The sequence below is a fragment of the Phyllostomus discolor genome, chromosome 5 (assembly GCF_004126475.2).
Source record: "Phyllostomus discolor isolate MPI-MPIP mPhyDis1 chromosome 5, mPhyDis1.pri.v3, whole genome shotgun sequence".
NCBI classification, from domain to species: Eukaryota; Metazoa; Chordata; class Mammalia; order Chiroptera; family Phyllostomidae; genus Phyllostomus; species Phyllostomus discolor.
In genome coordinates, this window is record NC_040907.2 from 24,968,130 (window position 1) to 24,989,301 (window position 21,172).

At 52.1% G+C, this 21,172-nt stretch overlaps 2 protein-coding genes across 5 annotated transcripts; one reads left to right on the forward strand and one right to left on the reverse strand.

Moving 5' to 3' along the window:
• Window positions 1–453: 453 nt before the first annotated feature.
• Window positions 454–8,140, reverse strand: C5H1orf109 (chromosome 5 C1orf109 homolog). Of its 3 annotated transcripts, none has more exons than XM_036025796.1 (5): window positions 7,998–8,140; window positions 7,526–7,803; window positions 5,162–5,341; window positions 2,692–2,814; window positions 454–2,518 (listed from the first exon to the last, which is right to left on the reverse strand). In XM_036025796.1, exons 2-5 carry the CDS (start codon window positions 7,798–7,800, stop codon window positions 2,407–2,409), a joined length of 690 nt encoding a protein of 229 aa, XP_035881689.1. In that variant the 5' UTR covers window positions 7,801–7,803; window positions 7,998–8,140; the 3' UTR covers window positions 454–2,406. The 3 variants fall into 3 exon arrangements, with proteins under 3 accessions (XP_035881689.1, XP_035881691.1, XP_035881690.1); XM_036025798.1 differs by having other exon boundaries at window positions 2,692–2,809; window positions 5,161–5,341; XM_036025797.1 differs by having other exon boundaries at window positions 7,526–7,800; window positions 7,998–8,116.
• On the forward strand, window positions 7,688–20,908 carry CDCA8 (cell division cycle associated 8). Of its 2 annotated transcripts, none has more exons than XM_028511896.2 (11): window positions 7,688–8,567; window positions 8,732–8,844; window positions 8,980–9,108; window positions 11,446–11,486; window positions 12,287–12,359; window positions 14,038–14,120; window positions 15,482–15,546; window positions 16,023–16,118; window positions 17,501–17,627; window positions 18,406–18,492; window positions 19,602–20,908. In XM_028511896.2, exons 2-11 carry the CDS (start codon window positions 8,748–8,750, stop codon window positions 19,644–19,646), a joined length of 843 nt encoding a protein of 280 aa, XP_028367697.1. In that variant the 5' UTR covers window positions 7,688–8,567; window positions 8,732–8,747; the 3' UTR covers window positions 19,647–20,908. The 2 variants fall into 2 exon arrangements, with proteins under 2 accessions (XP_028367697.1, XP_035881688.1); XM_036025795.1 differs by having other exon boundaries at window positions 8,415–8,566; window positions 8,721–8,844.
• The last annotated feature ends 264 nt before the right edge of the window (window positions 20,909–21,172 follow it).

Consider the following 21,172-nt stretch of genomic DNA (forward strand, 5'->3'; position numbering starts at 1 on the left):
AGACAGGAAAGAAACCCAAGTTCATTCATCCCAACAGACTGTCACACTGACAGGGCACGGGGTTCCGACCACACGGAGGGTTCTCCCAGCTGAGGGCAGCAGAGAAAGGAACGCACACTTGCTACCTGAGCCAACGCCCCGGCGCAGCCGGAAGTGTTAGAAGGACTCCAGCTACGACAATTCTCCCTGAATTAGTTTCTAAGTTTAATATGATTCCAATAGAAATACCCATATAAGTTGTTTTTTCTTTTTTTTTTAGCTCAGTCTGAGAGGGTGGGACGGGACCAGCTCACTGAAGAACGGCGTCGCAGGGGAGCAGGGGTGGGAGCAGGGGGAGGGCCCCGACACCTGACAGACAGACGCCAAGACTGCGGAGACAGCCTACACGTCCCTCGGGAAGGGGCTATGACACACAGCACGGCGTGCCCACACAACAGAAAACTCTGCAACTGGTTTAGGAAAAGTTGAGGCAGCTCTTTATGTATTTACACAGAACGATCTCCAAGACGTGGTAAATAGGAAAAAACAGGGTAAAAACTGGGGATATAGTATCCTACTAGTTACATAAAATTATGGGGAATACACAAAAACATATTTGCTTGTTGCATTAGTTATCAATTGCCGTGGATCAAATTACCCCCAAACTGAATGACTTAAAAACATTTATCATCTGTGTCAGGGATCCGGGCACAGCTTAGCTGGCTGCCTCTGGCGTAGGTCCTCACAAGGCTGTAGTCCAGCTATCAGCTGGGGCTGTGGTCTCACCTGAAGTCTCAGCTGGGGGAGAGGCGATCTGCATCCAGGCGCACTCAGGTGGTTGCCGGTAGGCACGGGTCCCTCAGGAGCTCTCCACAGGGCTGCCCCCCACCTCACAGCTGGCTGCCCCCAGGGTGAGTGAGCGAGTGAGCGACCACGCCCAAGACAGAAGCTGCAGTTCTTTCCCCAGGCTAGTTCCGGAAGTGGCCGCCCGCCACTTGCGCAGGGTTCTACTCCCTGAGCACGTCTGCAAGTGCCGCCCGCGCTGAAGGGGAAGAGATGTGCCCCGGTGTGAGATGGCTGGGGACCACGCAGGCGACCTTGCAGGTTACCTGGCACTGCACTGACACAGGCAAAGAACGTTTTGGGAAGGAAACGTCAGAAACATCAAGAACTGGTTACCTCTGGGAAAGGGAACTGAGTAACTGGGGGGAGGGAGACTTTTCGATGAATACGCTCTTACACCCCTTGAATTTTGTGTAAAGCAACAAGCACCACGCCTGGAGCGCAGCAAACTCTGCCGAGACAGCCCCCTCGCGTGGAATGCCCTGCACCGGTCTCCCAGCACCAAGGAAACTCAGCCTCGGGCCGACCGGACATGTCACCGTGAAGCACTGTCACCAGCGCCTGGTCCTCATCTCTCTTCGCCCACGGCACCTGTGTTTACCTCGGACACAACACTCTCGTCACTGTGACGCAGCCTGAACCTCTTCCATCAGTCTGGCCCCTGGATCGTGGGCGTCACCTTCACCTGGAGCCTCGTCAGAAATACAGAATCTGGAGCCCCACCCCAGAACTACAGAATCAGAATCTAAATTTTAACAAGACACCGGGGGTTTATACTGTGCATTAAAGCTTGAGAAATACTGGTTTGAATAGTTCCCCCAGTTGCAGTATAACCCTCTCCAGGGCTCTCCTTCCTCTCGGTCCCTAGAGCACATCACACAGCCCCACCACCTGGCTCTGGGCTGGGCCGCTCCACCCCTGCAGCTACTCCCAGGATCAGAGGAATGTGGCAAGTCAGTTGCCAGCACTGGTCATAAAACCCCTGCCATTTCAGGGGTCCCACTGTCCCCAGTCACTTACTCTCAGACAGCGGGAGCAACAGGGAACACCTTCCAAGCAAAGCCTTCAGAACCGGCCATGCCGCACCGCCTCCCCCTGGCGGTGGGCTCTGGGAACTGAAGTGGGCTTGACAATAGGGAGCTACTGCAACTGGAAAACAATTACTGTTTTCTGTCAACATCACCCTTGTTCCTTTAAAACATTGGTCACTTTCTCGTTCTTCAAGGAATAGGTTATTGACATGCACACACAAAACCAGGACTTGGTGTCAACCAGGCTCAGAGCTTTGGGTGACGCCGAGGGTGGTGCCACTCTCTGACCTGCCCTTTCCTTCCCTACCCACCACGTTGTGGCTGTTGCTCCCAGCCTGGCCCTGGTGTTTGGCACCGCCTTCCCTGCATGCTTGGTCTCCGCCCACACTCCCCTGGGCCCCAGGAAGAGCGAGGGATGGCCCAAGTCCCCTCAGCCGTGACCCAGCAGGGAGAAGCCCCAACGTCAGAAACACCTGGCACAATTCTCCCAGGAGCCGGTCCTCGGGCCCTGGACCATTTTTCGGGTATGTCCAGTGGCGACATTCGCATGTCTTCAGAAATACCGGAGTTCAACTCTGTTGGTCTTCAGCTGCGCACTCCCAGTCTCCCGAAGAACGCACAGCTTCCTTACTCTCCCAGGAAGAAGGACACGCTCAGCAGGACATCTGGAACAGGAAGAGAGCAACTGTGACCCCACACCTCTCCGGAGAACACAACACATCAGACGGGTGGCAGACACGGAGGCACCGTGAGGGCTGCCCCATGATGCTTCCGAAGCAGGGAGGCAGCAGGGGAGGGGAGGAGGGGAAGACACGAAGGGGCAAGTGAAAACCAGCACCTTGCACCAGGTCTTGGTGTTCGTCTTCCGAAATTCGGTCCCAGGCCTTGGGCAAAGCTCGGATGTTTGCCAAGTCTCCCCAGTGGATTGAGGACAGGAGGTATTTCCTCCTCAGGTACCTTCCTGGAAGTTAAGGAATGCTCAAAATAAATCAATAAATAAATGTGTCGAAGGGAAAGAAACACAAAGAAACAAACCCTGGAGAGAGCCACGGGGAGCATGAAAGTGAAGGTGCAGCCACCATGAAATGTTCCAGGTTGAAATTTTCTGCCTGTCTTTCCCCAGCAACTCTTCACCTGTGTGGCCTGGTACTGCAGGGACAGAGGAATGGAACGTCACACCCGCCATGCAGGGCCTCACCGTGGTGAGGTGAGGAAAACCAGAAACTGAAAAGAAAGAACCTAAGTGACGTACAAGATAAAACTCAGTGGAAGTTCGAGGATGAGTTCACCCAGTTTAGAAGGTAGCAGGAAGACTCCGGCTGGTCGGAAAAGCATGAGCAAAGGCATGGGAGTGTGGAAGCCTGGAACGGGTTCAAGGGCACGGACACTTCCAGAGTGGCCGGCATGGCACAACGTGTAGGGCAGGAGGAAAGGCGGCTGAGGAGGCAGGCAGAGCTGGAACACAAAGAGCCCTGCAGCCCAGCATGCGGATTCTGCATTTCACCCTCCTCCCAAAAGAAGCTACTGAAAACTTCTATACAAGCAACAGGATCAGAACTCAACCCGAAAAAATATAGGGTGAGGTCACTCACTGGGGCTGGCTTACAGGCAAAGAAGCTAGAGACAAAGAAAACTGCCAAGAGGCTGCATGTGATTGAAAGTACAAGTGAGCCCTGGCTGGTGTGGCTCAGTGGACTGAGTGGCAGCATGTGAACCAAAGAGGTGCCATTCGATTCCCAGTCAGGGCACATGCCTGGGTTGCAGGCCAAGTCCCCAGTAGAGGAGCAACCACACATTGATGTTTCCCTCTCTTTCGCCTTCCCCTCCCTTCTCTCTAAAAATAAATAAATAAAATCTTTAAAAAAATAAAAGAACAAGTGAGCGAGCAGGAAGAAACTATGGAAGAGGCAGTGGGGACAGAGAAGGAACATACAAAACATAATAGGGAAACAGAATCAAAGGACTGGCCAGGTGACCGTGTGAACACGCTCAGAAAGTACCTGGCACAGAATAAGCGCTCAGCAATGTCAGCTGCAGCCACAGCTCCTACTGCCCACACGGCCGCTGCCACTGCTGCTGTTGCAATTCAGAAAGGAAACAGAGAGAAAGGGAAAGACACGGCTTATATCTCCAGACAGGGTGACTACACAGGGCTGACTCTACAGCTAAAGGGAAAGGGGTTGAGGGTGAGCGCTGCTAGGTAGATGCGTCAGGTCTAAATCTGAGCCCACAGCTGCGTGAGCAATCCAGTTGGAGGCATGTACCAGAAACTGAGAATCAAGATGAGAGACAAGAATAAAGGCTGCATTTGGGAGTTCCTCAAGTGAAGGTAGAAACTTAAGCCAGTGGGCAGACGCGGGTATCAGGCAAGAATTGAGAGACAAAGGCCAGAACTACATGATCTCTGCCCTTCCACCCATGCGCCGCACCACCCAAAGTCTGTCTTTCTTCAGAGCAAAGCCAGGGCAAGCCTGGCCGGCGTGGCCCGGTTGGTTAGGTGTCCTCCTGTAACCTGGACAATCGTGGGTTAGATTCCCAGCTTTAGGCTCATATCGAGGTTGTGGGTTTGGTCCCAGTTGGGGCACATACGAGAAGCAGCTGGAGCAACCAGCACTAATCAATGTGTCTCACACACTGATATCTCCCTCCCTCTCTTGCTCCCTTCCCCCTTCTCTAAAGTCAATATGCATGTCCTTGGGTGAGGACTAAAAAAAAAGATAAAGCCAGGGTAGTTCCATTAAACCCATCACTTTGATTACATTATAAACTTCTAATAGCTTTCCATCTCACTCAGAGTAAAGCCAAAATCCTTTCCAAGCCCTCAGGGCCCAACAACGTTGTCTTATCTCTGACCCCGCCTCCTGTTAGGCCTCCCCTCTTTACTCTGCTCTGGCCACACTGGCCTCCTCACTATTTCCAGAACACATCAGGCATGCGCTCACCTCAGGGCCTTTGCACTTGATGTCTTTTCTCAAGTATCACTTTCTCTGTGAGGCCTATTTAAGATCACAACCCCACCCTCACCCCTCACCCCCCCTGCCTTATTCTTCTCCAGAGCACTCACCACCACCTGGCATTCTGTATGCATTCCTTTTCTATGGCCTATCTCCCAGCCACTAGACCAATGTCTGGCAGGTAGTAGCCACTCAATAAATGAGTTGAGGAATAACTGTAGGAAGAACCCAAGTTCAGAAGCCAAAGAGAGCGGACCCATACTACACAATTTTGTGATCCTGTGAAAACTGAAACTGAAAGACTTCCTGGAACAGCTCTGGACACTGACTGTCTGGCACTTGCGCAAAGGATATGAACTTCGATAATGTCTCTCGATATCCTGCAACCACTCCAGCATCTCAGCCACAGAGGGGCTCACAACGGAAGCCTGCAGGACAGCGTCGATGCCGATGGCGTCTGCGTGCTTTTCGTAGATCTGAAGCACTTGTTCCACGTGGTTGCTGACGGTGTCTCGCACCTTGAGGAGGGCAGCTCTGGGGGAAAGGGCCTGATATTAGGCATTATCATGAGAAAGACCTCAGGCAGGTTCCTCACCCTGGCACACTGACACTTCCGACCGTGTGACCCTCTGTGGGGGAGGCTGCCCTGCGCTTAGCAGCATCCCTGGCCCCTACCCACTAGATGACAGAACCAAACCATGTCCCCATCCTCTCCAAGTGTGACAATCAATAATGTCTCCAGATACTGCCAAATGTCCCAATGGAAAAACTGCCTCCAAATGACACCCATTCATCTAAGGAGACTGGTGACGGTGCCTTGGAGGTAGGGGTGGCTCAAGAATTAAAGCTGTATCAGTAGCCCAGATGCCAAAGGAAGTAAAGACCAAGCGGCCTGTCTGGGGCTGCCGTAAGGCTGTACAAGAAAAGTAACTGCTCACAGAGTCCCCCACACATATGTGAGAAGGGAGTAAGAGGAAACTGACGCATCAAATCCGTACTACCTGCATGCCACCTAGCCCCACCCTGGGACGTTTCTGAACAGAAAAGTTTGGGTTCCTGGTACACACAGGCCCCTGTGCACTTAGGAAAGTTACTTATTCTCCATTGCACACAAAACCAGTCTGTTGTGCTCACTACACAGCCAAGTACCTAGAACATTGAGACTGGCACAGAGAAAAACAAACACTTGGTGAATGAATACAGACGGTGACTGTGAAGATAAAATGCAACAACGCATAGAAACTGCTTAGAGAAGTTCCCAGCTCGTAGTAAATATTGTTATTATTCCATGGGTGACTCCGAGGGGCCCAGCCACTAAGACAAAGGTTACAATTTCCCAAGGGGCAAGGCACTCCTTGGCTTACAATTATAGCTTTCAAAAATGTTTGATCCTCCTGGCTGGTGTAGCTCAGTGGATTGAGCATGGGCCCTCGAACCAAAGTGTCACTGGTTCAATTCCCAGTCAGGGCACATATTTGGGTTGCAGGCCAGGTCCCCAGTAGTGGGGCGCAAGAGGCAACCACACATTGATGTTTCTCTCCCTCTCTTTCTCCTTTTCTTCCTCTCTCTCTAAAAATAAATAAATAAAATCTTTTAAAAAAATGTTTGACCCTGACCCACAACTTAAAAATAGACTCAAAATAACAGCCCACTATCCACACAATTTAATTGACTATATCTTCTGCTCAGCTAAGGAACTAACTCTGGTTCACCATTTGTATTCCCAGCACCTTGTGCTTGGCATCCCATTGGTGCTTAACAAATGTATTCTGTACAACCAAACACAAAGAAGGTCCCCATTTTTGAGTTTCGTGTTAGTCTATGGCACATAACCCAATACATTAGAACCTTCTTTTGTTCTGGTCAAGGAAAGGTCACATGCGTTCTGCCTTTTCTCTATCCTCATAACCTGTAACTCTGTAGTAGGGAGTCTAACATTAGGCCGAATAAGGGCCAACAGATGTGCCTGCTACTCCTGGGCCCAGGGACACCATGTGCAGCAGGGCAAAATGGTGCGTGAGAGCTCTGGTCTTGGTGTCAGGCACACTTGGGCTAGGATCTCAGCTTTGCTATTTACTAGCTGTGAGACCAGCGAGGCAATCAACTTGAGCCTCAGTTTCCTCACCTGCACAATGGGATTACGTGAGATTAAACCACAGAGGTGTTGAAAAGATTCTATGCAATAATGTATATAAAACATTTAGCTCTGACTTCCACCAAGTTTACAGTTTACAGCCGACCCTTAAATGTGGGCTTTAATTGCACAGGTCCACTTATACACAGATTTTGCATTGTTAAGGGTTAACTCACGATTGGCAATCGGTGTACTGGGAGCGCCAACTGCGGTTATATGTAGATTTCCACTGCACTGGAGGTCATCACTGACCCCTGTGTCGTTCAACAGTAAACTGTAATTCCTCATTGCATTTTATCCAAGAAAACTGTAGAGAATAATAAGCACTCTTCACTGCTTCTGTCTTACTTTTTAAACTTCTACTAACCCCACCACTGCCATGCCCAGCCTTTGACAAAGGAAATGCCAGAAAATGGTTTTTTGACAGAGGTCCCACTGCCAACAGATGCAATGAAGGGAAGGTTGAGACACCTCCAAATCCCATGGTCTCAAGTAAAAACCCTGTTCTGACTGATCCTAGCTACTTAGAGGACACCGGGTTTTAAAATCTTTCTGCCAAGAAAGGAAGCCATGGAGTCTCTTACAGCCTCTCCACTAGCTTGTCCAGGATGGTGTCACCAGCCTCCAGCTGCTTGCGCCTCAGCCGCTCTTTTAAATCTGGGAAGGCCCGAAGCGACGGCACCTCCTCAAACCGCACACCCTGCGCCGCCTGCAGCTGCTCTGCCAGATTGCTGAGGGAGGCCAGGAGGGGCTGGCAGTCCGTCAGAGCGCCCTGCCACAGGCCCTGCTGCTCCTCCACCACCGGGAAGCACTTCTTCAGGGCCTCCTGCACCGCAAGCAAAGGCCGGTCCTGAGTCATCTTCTGGTGGCGGGGAGGGAGAGAGAAACAGAAAGAAGATAAACAAACAGCATTCGCGTCCTAAGTCGGTAGGGAAGTACCGGGTCGAGGGTGGGAGTTATTTCCGTTCTCAGATGAGTTTCAGCTAAACGAGGGTTTGCAAGGTAGGGCTGTCTAGCCCCTCCCATAGGAGCGCCCGGCTCGAGGCGCTGTCTTACCTTTATAAGAGATCTCGGAAGTCCGAGCTCGCGTCTCGCACCTCGGGAAGGGTTTCCCGACTATCCCCAGGGGGAGGCCCTTGTGGGCCTCGGGCAGTCTCCTGCTGCAAACTGCGGATTCCTGGGTTCAAGCCCAGTCTCCCCCGCGCCAAACCTACGTTTCAGGAGCCGGAATCTTGTGTTCCTCTCCTTGAGACTGCCGGCCGCATCCCTTAAACCAGCGGGAAAACCTAAGGCTTAAGGCCATCCAAGATCGAGAAGCCGCCAGAGCCGCCAGCCTGCGCCCGTATCCGTGTAAGCCTGGCCCCCCACGCAGTTAAGTCGCGAAAATGTGTCGTAGCCGCAATGCTTTCTGGGTACTGTAGTCCGACGTGTGAGCTGGAGGCCTGACGCGGAGCTTCCTTGTGATTGGATACTGTGAACCCTCCTTGTAAGATGGCGACTTCTCATTCGTCAGCCTGTGGCAGTTTGAATTTTGTGCGAGCGGCAGCGCGTCCTGTTAGCCGCTGAGCCGCTTTCTCCCGGCTAGAGCGGCGAGGTTTTTTTCAGCCTTTGCTTTGGGACCCGCAGGTACGTTCCGCACAACTTCTTTACGCCCAGGCCTTGAAGGTCAGCCCCCCTCCACGAACCCTTTGGGGCGCCCCTTCGCCCTCTCCCTCCTCTACGTTGCCCCCTACTTTTCCTTCCCCGTTTCCGCTTCTAACCCCTGTGGCTTGGCCCCCCGCTCCCCGCAGCCTCCACCGAAGCGCCATGGCTCCGGCTAGGAAGGGCAGCAGTGGGGTGACCAAGGCCAATTCGTTACGGAGCCGGAAGCTCGCCTCCTTTCTTAAGGACTTCGATCGCGAAGGTAAGGGGCCGCGCCCGGGTTGTCGCGGCTACCTGGGCCGATCGCGGGGTGTTGGCGGAGTGCTTGGGCAGCGCGGATCCAGGCTCTGTCCACCCACCGGGTGACCCGTGTTCTGTCGACTTTGCCCTATCTCAGTGCAAATACGATCCAAGCAAATTCAGTCGGACAAGCTGAACCTCATTAAGGAGCTAGACAACATGTACAACATTGAGATCCTGCGGCTCCCCAAGGCGCTGCGCGAGATGAACTGGCTCGACTACTTCGGTAAGCGCTGCTCGAGTTTCCCCGGGCTTAGCCCTGGAGCCCCCGCTGTGGTTACGGTGACAGCCTTCCCCTTAGTTGGGTCTCCCGAGATCACCATTAGAGATAGCAGACTTAACGCTTCCGGCCACTGCCCATCTCACTTCCCTCCCTGCCTTTTAAAAAATCTCCTTAGCACTTACGGTCATCTACTCCTGTGGGTAATCAAATGTTTTCTCTACAAGACCAGATAGGAAGTATCTTAGGCCTTTTGAGCCAGAAGGTTATCTGCCCAACTATTCACCCCTGCTGTTGGAGTTCCAAACCAGTTGTAATGAGTGGGCATGGCTGTATTCCAATGAAATGTACGGACACACTGAAATAATAAGTTTGACGTAAATTTCACGTGTCAGGAAATAATCTCTTTTTGATATTTTATCCAACCATTTATAAATTGAATGAGTGAATACCTTGGCTCGTTACCAGAGCGCAGAAGAAAGGATAGGCTGCTTATGAGACCTGCCAACTTAAAAAAGTGCAAATCAAATTGTGAAATGCAAGGACCCAGGAGTTTTCCTGGCCAGAGAAAAATCCCAGCCTGTACCCCACCCCCTTGTTAAATCTCCAAGGAAATGCAAGAGGTTGCCCTTTCTGCTGGGTTACCCTTACTTTTTATTAACAGCTACCCAGTATGTAGCCTCCTTCTGGGATGGAAATGCATGGACTCCTCAAAGAGTAGACATTTAATGATTCTTTTGGCTTGCCCTTTTATTTATTAATGTATTTATTTGTACATTTCTACAAATATTCATTGAGCACGTATCAGTCCCAGGGCTAGTGCTGATGACGCACTGGGGAATGAAACACACATTGTACTTGCAATCAGGAACTTACAAGTTAGTGGGGAGGGATCATTTAAAAAATTCGCACATGATTATAGAAATAAAGTTATAAGGATTGCAAAAGAGACAGAGCAGAGTAGCAGTCAGTAAGCACATTTCTGCGGTGCTTCCTATGCCAGACAGCAAGTCCTCTCTTAATGTACTCGATAGGTTCCTGGAAACTGAGACTTTAAGTGAAAAGACGTATAACGAGCCAGTTTTCCATAGGCTAATTGATATAAATGAGGGCTAAATTCCTACAATGTATTTATTTCTGGTCATAAAAAATCGCCAAATTTCTAAATAAAGACCCAAAACACCTCTACTATTAAACATTGAAGTGAGAGCTATACCTACATTTAAGAAAGATGAGTCAACATGAGAGAATTAATATTTTCCAACCCATTCCAGCTCAGGGTCCCAGGTGACCAGAGCCCCTTGGGCACAAGGCAGGAGCCAACCCTGGACGGGACGCCCTTCCATCCAGAGCACCCTCCTGTCATACACCCCCATGCTCACTCTGACTGGGGCAGTTGGCACACATCAGCTCACCTCACACGCACAACTTTGGAGGGTGGGGGAACCGGAGTTTCTGGGGAAAACCCACACAGACATGGGGAGAACATGCAAACCCCACACAGAGTGACCCCACCGGGAACTGACGGATTTTTCTCATCAACCTTACAATGACATGATGTTGAATGAAACTACGTTATTCAAGGACTCGCTATATTAACTAATTTTATCCTCATAACAAATGTACTATTAATATTGTCCCCATCGTATAGTTGGCAAGATTAAAGCACAGAAAGGTTGGCTACTTTGTCCAGGCTCTCACGAGCTAGTGAGGGGCAGAGTCTATCTGAATGCAGGCGTCTTCTGGTTCCAAAGCCTGAGTGCTCAACTCTCGTGCAGAAAACTGAGTTTCTGCAGGAAGACCTAATGTAACGCTCTAGTGTATGTCTAACCTCGCTTGGACTCCTTCACTCAGAACACACTTGCTGCATGCCTACTGTGTGTGCTGTTTTGCCGGAACCTATGGATATTAATTCCGTCCTCAAGGAATCCCGTTCAGGATGGGGTGGACGTGCACATGGCTTTGCATAGCCGTTGGGGAGGGGGAGGGGGGCAGCTGACAGCGCTTTGCAGCAATCTGCTGTAAAAGACAGAGTTTAGGGTTTGAGCTGTTTTGAAGGATGAATTAGAAATTTGTTGGATGCAGAGGAATATGGGGGGCAGAAAAGATAGTAAATACCAGAGTACTGAGTCACAAAAGACAGTGGCACACTTGGGAAATAACAGGAACTTCTTGGTGTGGTAGAACGTAGACTCGGTCATGAAGGGTGTGAGTCAAGCTCAGAGAAAGATCAGACTAGGTTATGAAGGTCCTTCAGTGTTGGACCAAGGGCTTAATCTGGTCATGGGAAGGTGATTTAGCATTGCAATCTCATAGTAACTGGACAAAATGATCTTTTTAAAGCCCTTGGAGGAAGCAAGCAGGCCCTGGAAGAGGCAGCAACGGTGAGTGACTTGTCCTATTGGAACTACGTTGGTTAGTTGTTTTTTGTTTTAAAGATTTTATTTTATTTTTAGAAAGGGGAGGGAAGCAGAAAGAGAGGGACAGAAACATCAATGTGTGGTTACCTCTCATGCGCCCCTACTGGGAACCTGGCCCGCAACCCAGGCATGTGCCCTGACTGGGAATTGAACCAGCGACCCTTTGATTCTCAGGCCGGCATTTGGTCCACTGAGCCACATCAGCCAGGGCTATGTTGGTTGTCAAGTATGGTAGCCAAGAGGAAACTCGGACATATCTGTGGGACAGTTCAAAGTAGTGTTTGTAATGGCAAAAGCCTAGACAGGAGGTTGGACAAATCTAGTGTGATATAGTCACACAGTGGGATCTTTATAGTAGTGAAAACAGATTAACTACCAGCACAGACAGTGGTTCGAGACAAAACCAAACAAAATAGTATTCAAGCACATATTTGTGAGGAAATGTGCATGTGCACATCCACACCGGCACTTGCGAGCGAATGGGATGAGAGTGGTTACCTGGAGAATGACGGGACTGGGCCGCCTTCGCAGGGGGGGGACACAGGGAAACGGGATGAGGGAAATACATAGGAGGAGCATGTTGGTGGTGGAGTTTTGGGTCCTGGGTTGTTTGGTGGGTTTATGGGAGGTTATTACATTGTGTTGTAATTAATGATCTGTATGTATCAAATAATATGTTTTTAAGAGTAATTGTTTTTCATCTTAATATGTTGTTGCTCATATTTGATGGAATGTGCCTGGTTTTCTGGCTGTGTTTTCCACAGGCTGACCTGGACATCAGAGAAATAAACAAACTAACAACAGAAGCTATTCAGACACCCCTGAAATCTGCCAGAAGTGAGTGCTTCTCAGAGTCCCCTGTCGAACTCGGGGAGCCGAGGCCCAGGGGCGCTGGCTGGCCGCTGCGGGGGGCCTCAGTGTGGGAGCCTCTCCCCTTAGTGTCTGGTCCTCGGGCTCATAACAAACTATAGAAGTGATCCCTGAGTGTATAGCCTTCAGGCTTATAAATTGAAACATTTGATTTGGGGCACTGCATTCAATTAATTGCATGCAAGACCAATGCTAACCAGACTCTGCAGGCAGACGTGCGAGCAAAGGCGAAAGGAGGAAAACAAAAGCTGCGCTGCGAACGGAACGTGCAGTCTGCTCGCTTCCCCTGAGTTGGAGAGGTTGGCGAGGTCTCCGGGGCTGTCGCTAGACAGGGCCATACCAGCTGCGACCCCTGATCAGAAGGGCCGAGAGAGGGCTGTAAAAGGACTTTCTCTGCATGTTGACTCCATGTTGCTGCATTCAGTCACCCACCATGTCGATGAGTCTCGCACACATATGCCCCACACTGAGAAACACTGTCTTACAGGGCGGGTTTGTGGGGAGCCGGGTTGTGATTAGTGAGCGTGGCACCAGGCCAGGATGCGCTCTGTTACGGACTTGAGGTCACTGTGGTTGCGCTTTGGCGGTTCGGTGCAGCCAGCTCCTGGGAGTGAGGCTGTCTCGCCATGGATTTCTGGGCTGCCCACGCGGGCGCTTTCTCAACTGGGCAGGGCCAGAACCACTGTCCAGTTCTCATGCCAATGTGGCTTCCGTCAGAATTGCTTTGTGGCGGGAGGAATGCATGGTGAAATTTTCGCTTTCCAAGTGTTGTATTCCAGTTCTGCCTGCTGGAGGTTATGATGTGCATGGATTTGGCTGTTCCTAGAGTTTGTCAGCCACATAATTATAATCTGTTAGGTCCCTTTGGGTTATTCCTACGTTTAGGTAATATCAGTTTCTCGTTTGGGTTGCATCAGTTTTGCTAACTTGGGTGTAGGGGTGTCTTCTCATTTCACTCCTGGGAACTGAACACACCAGAACCAGTGTGAAGCAACAGTAAAAGTTGTTTGAAAAGTCACTTAGTCTGATTTCTCGCTCCCCCTGAGGTGAAGTGCAGAATTTCCTTTATGGAATCCCTGCTCTGATTGCCTAGCTCCTGGCTGTGCATATTTAGCAGTGAGACACTTTCTAAGTTTCCCTGTGGCATCTACATAGGTAATATTATAACAAATGATGGTATTTATTATAACACGTGTCCAGTACTGTCCAAAGGGCTTCACATTCATTCATTCATTCCACAAACACTTAACCATTCATCAGGACAGTGCTAGGGTTTGGGAGATGGGAATAGAAACAGCAAAGACCCTGTCCTTAGGGAGCACACACTCCAGGTCTCATAACATCCGGATACAGTGACCCCTCCCTTTTATAGAGGAGGAAACTGAGGCGCCACCTGGAGTCATGAAGCCTAGTTTGTGGAAGGGCCAGGGCGCTGGGCTGACCACACAGGGCATTGTAGGGGCTTCTTAACCTCTCGGTTAGTTTCCTTAATCTAGACCCTCTTTTTTTAAAAAGTCATCTTTATATCGGGTCTATTTCTTGCTTACAGCCTAAGGTTGCATCAGTGTTCTTTCCTATAGGAAATGTGAATGCATGAGAGTTTATTCCCGTGAGAAATATCACTCTGTGAAACTGTTTCTTGTAGCACGAAAGGCGATGCAAGTGGATGAAATGATAGAGGAAGAAGAAGAGGAAGAGAAAAAAAATAAGAAACTTCAAACTGCCAAAGTAAGTAGGAACTCAGATTTAGGGCTGTGGGCTGGCAGACGGGGAAATACAGGAATTCTTAAAATACAGTGTTGCCCCTCCCAGAGTTCGAGGTGTAATAGAGACGATCCCGCTTAAGTGGCTAATAACAGCAATCGTAGAGATATGCACAGAGTGCGTAAACGTGGAACAGGAAGCTGTCAAGTCTTGCCTACCCCCTTAAGACACAACCAGGCCTTTGAGGTTAGTGAGATTTCATTAGCTGGAAAAGAAAGGGAAGGGAGTTCCCAGAGGAGGCGTGGCAGTGCCACTAAGGCTCGGGAAGCAGCGTGGAGCGGCTGGGGCATAAGCTCCGAGAGCAGCGTGGGTGGGGTGGGGCCGGATGACTGGCCTTGTGCACCTGGCGTGGGCGTTCAGTTTCGTCAGGTAGGTAACAGGAAGCGACACAACCAAACTGTCATTTCAGACCAGTGCTCAGGACAAACGGGAGAGGGGACACACTGGAGAGAAGGAAACCAGTGGGGAGGCTGTTGCAAGTCTTGAACTGAGGCTCTGACCCCATGGAAAGAAAAGGTGTTGAGTGAGATTTAAAAGGGAGAGTGGGCCGGATTGGCGGAGTCAAGGAGAGGAACCCGAGATGACGACGTGGTTCCTCGCTCAGGCAGCTGCCGCCCCGGGGCCCGTGGGGCCCAGGAGGAAGAGCGGTGCAGGGTTCGGGTGAACAGGAGCAGTGCTTGTGTCAGTCGTCTGGTGTGCTGAGTGTCCAGCACTTCTCCAGGACACGCAGCCTGGACAGAACTCGCAGCGGGAGCTCAGGGAGGAGGAGGTCGAGAGCCACGCTGACTCCCAGGCCTTTGGCTGGTCGTCCCATGGGGCGGTGGGGGGGAGTCGACGAGGTCCGTGGAGAGGGGGTGAGGCAGACAGCAGAGGGAGGGCACAGGAGCAGGGGAGGTGGGTCAGGCTTGGAAGGTGAGGGGGAAGAATCATCAGAAGATAAGGAGTGACTCCTGGCAGGCGCCTTTGAGGACTCAGGAGGGGCGAGGACTGAGGAGGGCCTTGTACTGGGCCCCTGGGACACCCAGAGGGACCTCTGCCGTGGCACACTGTGTAACGGGGGCAGGGGGCTGGTGGGGGCAGGGGGCTAACCAGCCGTGCTGCAGTCAGTTCACAAAACCTTTATCCTTAATGAGGGGATTTGGGCCAAATCCTCTATTTTGGAGACCAAGCCGTAGTTGATTAACTATGTTCTGAGTTAAATAAGTCTGCGAGATAGACCTTCTTAATTAGTTTTCTTTTCCAGAGCGGCCCTCCTTTCCCTTATCCTTCCCCTTTGCAGGAAAGGCTTTTTTTTGTAACCTCCTTTCATTTGCTTGTGACTTCAGGTCAAAAGGTGTCCTCCATCCAGGAAGAGAACCCAGTCCATACAAGGGAAAGGCAAAAGCAAAAGGTAACGGGTTTTCCAGATTCAGCTGTGTTGTTGGTTTTAGAGCCACGTTCATTGTGCAGAACTAGGGGGTGAGGGCTTCTGCACCTCGTGTCCCAGAAGACTAAAGCCAGCCGGTCCTTGAGTGTCGGAACGGAGGGCCCCTCTAGACATGACCTGACCCAGCACCTGCTCCAGTTCTGCTGCCCACGTTCTCCATCCTCCCCCACTTTTGTCGACGCGAACAGGGAGAATAGGGCCCAGAAACATGGTAGGCGTTGCGCATTATTTTGTTTAGCTGCCTGACAGTGCATGTGCAGAGCTACCCCGTGGCCAGTCACAAAGCCACCGTCACTTATCGATAGTTAGTTTCTTGAAATGTTACCATGTGGGTGCTCAGGACAGTGTCTGACAAGGTCAGTGCTCTCCAAGGGTGACTTGCCCCTGCCACTGCTGTTTCACCCGAGTGGCCGCACCTCATAGCCGTTTCTTACCTGCAGGTCAAGCAGTTGTAACACTGTCACCCCGGCTGTGGGCCGGATGGAGCTGTCTCTGGTGAAACCCACTCCGGGCCTGACGCCCAGATTTGACTCACGGTGCGTACTGAGAGCCGGGCTTGGGTTTGGGTGGGAGTCCAGCATTTAATGTCAGAAAAGCAGGGTGTTAGCCCTGGCTGGCGTAGCTCAGTGGATTGAGTGCGGGCTGGGAACCAAAGTGTCCCAGGTTCGATTCCCAGCCAGGGTAGATTCCTGGGTTGCAGGCCAGAACCCCCAGCAACCGCACATTGATATCTCTCTCTCTCTCTCTCTCTCTCTCTCTCCCCCTTCCCTCTCTAAAAATAAATAAATAAAATCTTTAAAAAATATATTTAAAAAAAAAAAAGAAAAGCAGGGTGTTTAAGGCAGTAACTCCTGACTCCTTGGCCTGGGCCGCCTTCTCAGAGGAGGTTGACTCGGAGCTTCCTGATGCGTTTGCCATGCCTCGCCCTCGAGTGCGGGGGTCAGCTGTGGTCAGCAACCAAACGATCCCTTATCTGATGAGAGACAGAGAACAGTGTCTTGGGCGACTAGGCGGCCTCCACGGACTTTTGGTCTCTTCTGATTCTAATCAAAAGTTTTATTTTTTTAAATAGGTAGGCATTCTATTCCCTTGAGGAAAGTTGGTGCCCTCTTTTGGGAGACCAGCGTAAACAAGGGTGTTCTGGCAGCAGGCGTTATCCCTCCTCTAGGGCTGGTCCGCTCAACAGAAAACGCTGTGCAGACGTTTAAAAAGTAGATCTGCGTGTGCTGATGCGGGGAGGGGCCGCTTCAGGGCTCCAAGCATCTCCGAGCAGCTGCCACACAGCGTGTCCCTAATGGTCCCATTTGCGTTTTTATACATGGAACAGTTCTGGAGGGATGCAGAAGGAACTGAGGTGGTTATCGCTGGGGTGGGGGGAGTGAGGAAGACTTACCTTCTGCTTTTAATTCCTACTCGTTAACTTTGTGTTTTTCACATGGACATACAGCAAGGGACATTTCAGGGAAAATAGGTAGCAAGCAGCATTTTAACTGTCTTGAGAAAGTTAGTTTGGGGATTAATATAAGGATGTAATCTCTGAATCCTCCTTTGACCCTGGAAAATACCTCTTGATAGAAGCACTTAGCTGTACTTGGAAATACATTAACCATAGTTTATTTCTGGATGGATGGATGGATGGCTGGGTGGCAGGCATTCATATGGAGCCTTGGACCTAAAACTTATATGAATAAGAATTGACTTTTGCTAGATGTATGTTTGATAATTACAGTCTCCTTTCTCCAGCTGTGTTTAGTCATTACTGCTTAAAAAGATTTTTTCCCCTAAATTTAGAACTGGCCTTAGAAATATGTGATTTGAAAACTGCAGCTTGAGGCCAGATGGGGTTTGGAAGGGCTCAGGGTGCCTGGTGTCATGCAATCTGCCGAGCCGTCTTCACAGAGATTTTCCCACTTTGTAGCGTCTTCAAGACCCCGGGCCTGCGCACTCCGGCAGCCAGAGAGCGGATTTACAATGTCTCGGTGAACGGCAGCCCTCTAGCCGACAGCAAAGAGGTTTTCCTCACTGTGCCAGTGGGAGGCGGAGAGGTAAGCGTTTCAGAGGGAAGCCAGGCCCGGTGCGCCTCGTGGCCAGCATTGCCCTCCCTGGCCTGCCACCCACCACTCTTCCCCAGTTCTCGTGGCTGCACGGACCCCAACCTGCACACTTGTGTGGGACCCAGAACCCGGTTTCCTCTCCCCAGGTGGAGTCCCGGGCTGGGAGCATCCTCGCCCAGCTCTGGGTCCCTCCGCTCATCAGCTAACATCAGGGGGCCTGTCCTGCAGCAGGCCCAGGGTGCGGGCGACACTCCCGCCCCTGGGACACAGTCCGGCAGTCCAGGTGGGGTCACAGCTAGCTCTAACACCACCATGTGGTGTGTGCGGTCATGGAGCCAGGGGGTGGGGGCGGGGTGGGGGAGCACTGCCAGGGTGCGTGTGCCATCTCTTCCTCTTGGTCTCACTTCGAGGGGCTCTGAAGCAGGCTGAGCCCTGTTTTTCTGGGCTGAGTGGAGCAAGTTGCTGACCTCACCTCCTGGCAGGAAAGGGTGCTTTATCTCAGGTGCAGCCTCTCTCAGATGTGGTGTGCAGGGCACTGTGACACTAAGGGGCATGCCCTGGTGCCGGGTGGTTCAGCCCCTGACCCAGTGATGGGCACTGGTATCACTGTATCCTTAGGGACATGGTGACAGCCCGTGTCCTGTCTGCCTTCCTCATCCTCCCATGTCCTGCAAAACAGGAAGGGGACCCCTGGGGGCACACGGGGCTGCTGGGTGGGGGTTCCTGCCCCGAAGGACATGCAGTTTAACCCCCTCTCCCCTCCACACAGAGCATGCGACTGCTGGCCAGTGACTTGAAGAGGGTCGATATCGCACAGCTGGACCCAGAGGCCCTGGGCAACATAAAGCAGCTGTCCGTAAGTCTCACGCCCACCTCCACCCCTGGGCGGCCTGCCGTAGCTTTCTCAGTTGGCTGTGTTAGGATTGTCTTTCAGGTTTGGGCCAGTAATGCTTTGTCCTTACCATTGTGTTGCCTTCTTTCCCTCAAGGGATTTTGGCTGTTATCCTGCTTACTTGGCAGCAATTCTGTTCCTAAATTGATGTTGTGTTTCGGTCCATCCCAGAGTGCCTGCCACAAAGTTCTGCAACAGAATTGAAACTCTGCCTTGTCCAGGCGTTTAGTTGGTGCCTGTATGGAGGGCACAGTTGACCTCCGGGAACTGAAACCCCCTCACGCAGTTCAGCATTGGGGAGGGGGCAGTGCTGGTTACAAGGAATCCACAGAGTCAAAGCGCTGAGCAGCCAGGCCTGAGACTGGCAGCACCGTGGGCCACAGGAGCTTTCGGAGCGCCACCGTGGTGCTCCAGCTCCTCTGCCCTCGAGGCCCCGAGCAAGACTTCACTCCTCGCCGCGGCAGACGCACTGCCCCTCGAGGCTGCTGGTTCTGCTCACCCTAAACATTGGTCCTCAGGTGGCTCTGGGCAGCCACACTTCCAGCCCCGTAGCTATTGCTGCATTGCCCAGCACCAGCGTCCAGTTTCCTGTCTTCGTTTACATTCTCAAGAGGAAGGAGTTGGCTCCACTTTGGTCAGATGGGCCTCCCTGGTCCACTCTGCATGGTCCTGGCTGGGGGTGGGAGCAGTTTGAGCACACATGCTATGTTTGGGGGGCACCTGTGAAGGACACATCCGAGGGAGGGGGCGGGGCGGGCTACTCTCCAAAACACGTCCTACTGAACGCAGGCCCAGCACTGAGATCACACGCACCACCAGCCACCCAGAGCTGGCGACTCCCACCCCAGCTGGACCTGCTGCATCCCTCTCCCCACCCACACCTTCAGTCTCTCACTTGAGGTGTTGCTTTGCTCCTTTGTTCAGATGAGAAACGGAGATTCGGAAGGGTGAGTTAGCTTGTGAAACAAACAGAGGATGGAGGGCTGAGGTCCCTCAGACCTGCCTCACCCCCCATCTGGTGGTGCATGCCCAGTGCCGCCATCTCCAAACGACCCGTTTCCTTTTCTCCTTAGAGCCGTCTCGCCCAGATCTGCAGCAGCATACAGACTCGCAAATGAGGTTGCTGTTCCAAGAAGCCAACTCGACAGGATGGATTTTCAGTGGGCACTTCTGGGAGCTTCTCCCCTTCAAGCTTATGGTCTCTCTGAGTGTGAGGTTCAGAGCAGGAGTGGTGCTCCTCTTAGAGAACTCAGGACATGGGGAGGCACTGTTCCCCCATCTGTTCCGCTATTTGCACCTCCCAACCCAGGTGATGGACACTGCCTGCTGCGTGTATGCAGTCTCGCTGCCGAACGGTCCTTCTGGCTCTCAGAGCCGCTCCCTCCCTCCTCCTGCAACTGCGCCTCCTCCGCCCTGCCCTGACTACAGTGCAGACAGCGTGGAGAGCCTCGTGTTCTCGGAAAGACTGACTACTTGCCCTGTCGGAGAACCCTCTGTGTCTGGCGTTCCCGCTCTCTGTGTGCTTGGGGTGGGAGGTTTGGGCCCAGAGAACTGAGCATTCGGGGCTGTGAGGGGTCAGTTCCAGAAAGCAGGGAGGAACCGGGCAGATGGGGTCAGGACCGCGTGTCAGGGCCTGTCACCGCAGTGACCACAGTGGAACACACCTCCCCCCACTCCCAACCCCTCCTCCTGCGGAGTCTCACACGTGCTGTGCCCTGTCGTCCTGTTCAGGCTGCTGTGGGGGACAGTGTGCTGTGTCTGTCTGTTTACCGAAGACCAAAAATGGGTGTGGAGGCAGTTTCCGTGGCTCGCTCCTCTACCTCTCTAGTTAGCGGGAATCTGGATAAGGGGCTTGCAGGGCTTAGATTAGTCTGGGATTTTGTGTGACTGGCTCTCCATGGCCCGGTGGCCCCCGCCAGGCCTGGAGACCTTGCAGCGTGCGCTTCTCTCCGACGGGCTTCACTGAGGGAGCGGGTGTGACTGGTCTGCGGCCTCGGTCCACGCGTGTGGCCCGCGCCCTGCGCACGCACTAGTTCCTTGGAGTCAGCACTGAGATCCCTGCGTGCCAGCCGGCGCCTCCGCTCCAAAGAATCATGGGACGTGGTCCAAGAACACGGGAACTGAGTGTTCCCGCCCCAGGCTTGAGGGCCCACAGCTTCTCCTGTGTGGCTCTTTGCTGTACTCTATCATTTTGCTTCGTGACCACTCTAGTAATCCAGTCCTGTTTAAGTTGTATTCTTTTCAGGTTGTTTTAGCGTCCCTGTCCTGAGACTTTTTGTACATATTGTTTTCCTGAGTAATCTAATGGTATCTCTAATCTGGTTTTTCTAATCAGAGCTATTGAAAGGTACCTGTTTTCAATAAATTGTGAGTTTGTTCAGCCTGCCTGTTGCGTCCAAGCTGGGCTACCTGGACTAGCGGCGGCTTCGGGGCTGAAGCTGTTGGGGTGCGGGTCTTTGAACAGCTGCTTCACTCGGCAGATGTGGAAGTCTTCACTTCGGGCAGAATCGCCCTGGTATCTGAAGGAGGGGCCCTCACCCCAAGGTCCAGGACACGCGGAACCTGCCCCAGGACCTTGGCCCCAGCACGTTTGCTCGGCGAGCTGGAGGTCTGCATGTGGGAGGACGAGCTCTGGGGTCCCCGT

Excerpts from the sequence above, each read along its gene's own strand:
- C5H1orf109 (XM_036025796.1), bottom strand. The coding sequence starts at position 7,800 with ATGACTCAGGACCGGCCTTTGCTTGCGGTGCAGGAGGCCCTGAAGAAG. Across the intron at positions 5,342-7,525 it reads GACAAGCTAGTGGAGAGGCT|AGCTGCCCTCCTCAAGGTGC; the intron begins GTAAGAGACTCC and ends CCTTTCCCCCAG. Across the intron at positions 2,519-2,691 it reads ACACCAAGACCTGGTGCAAG|ATGTCCTGCTGAGCGTGTCC; the intron begins GTGCTGGTTTTC and ends TTCCTGTTCCAG.
- CDCA8 (XM_028511896.2), top strand. The coding sequence starts at position 8,748 with ATGGCTCCGGCTAGGAAGGGCAGCAGTGGGGTGACCAAGGCCAATTCG. Across the intron at positions 9,109-11,445 it reads GAACTGGCTCGACTACTTCG|CCCTTGGAGGAAGCAAGCAG; the intron begins GTAAGCGCTGCT and ends ATCTTTTTAAAG. Across the intron at positions 14,121-15,481 it reads AGAAACTTCAAACTGCCAAA|GTCAAAAGGTGTCCTCCATC; the intron begins GTAAGTAGGAAC and ends TTGTGACTTCAG.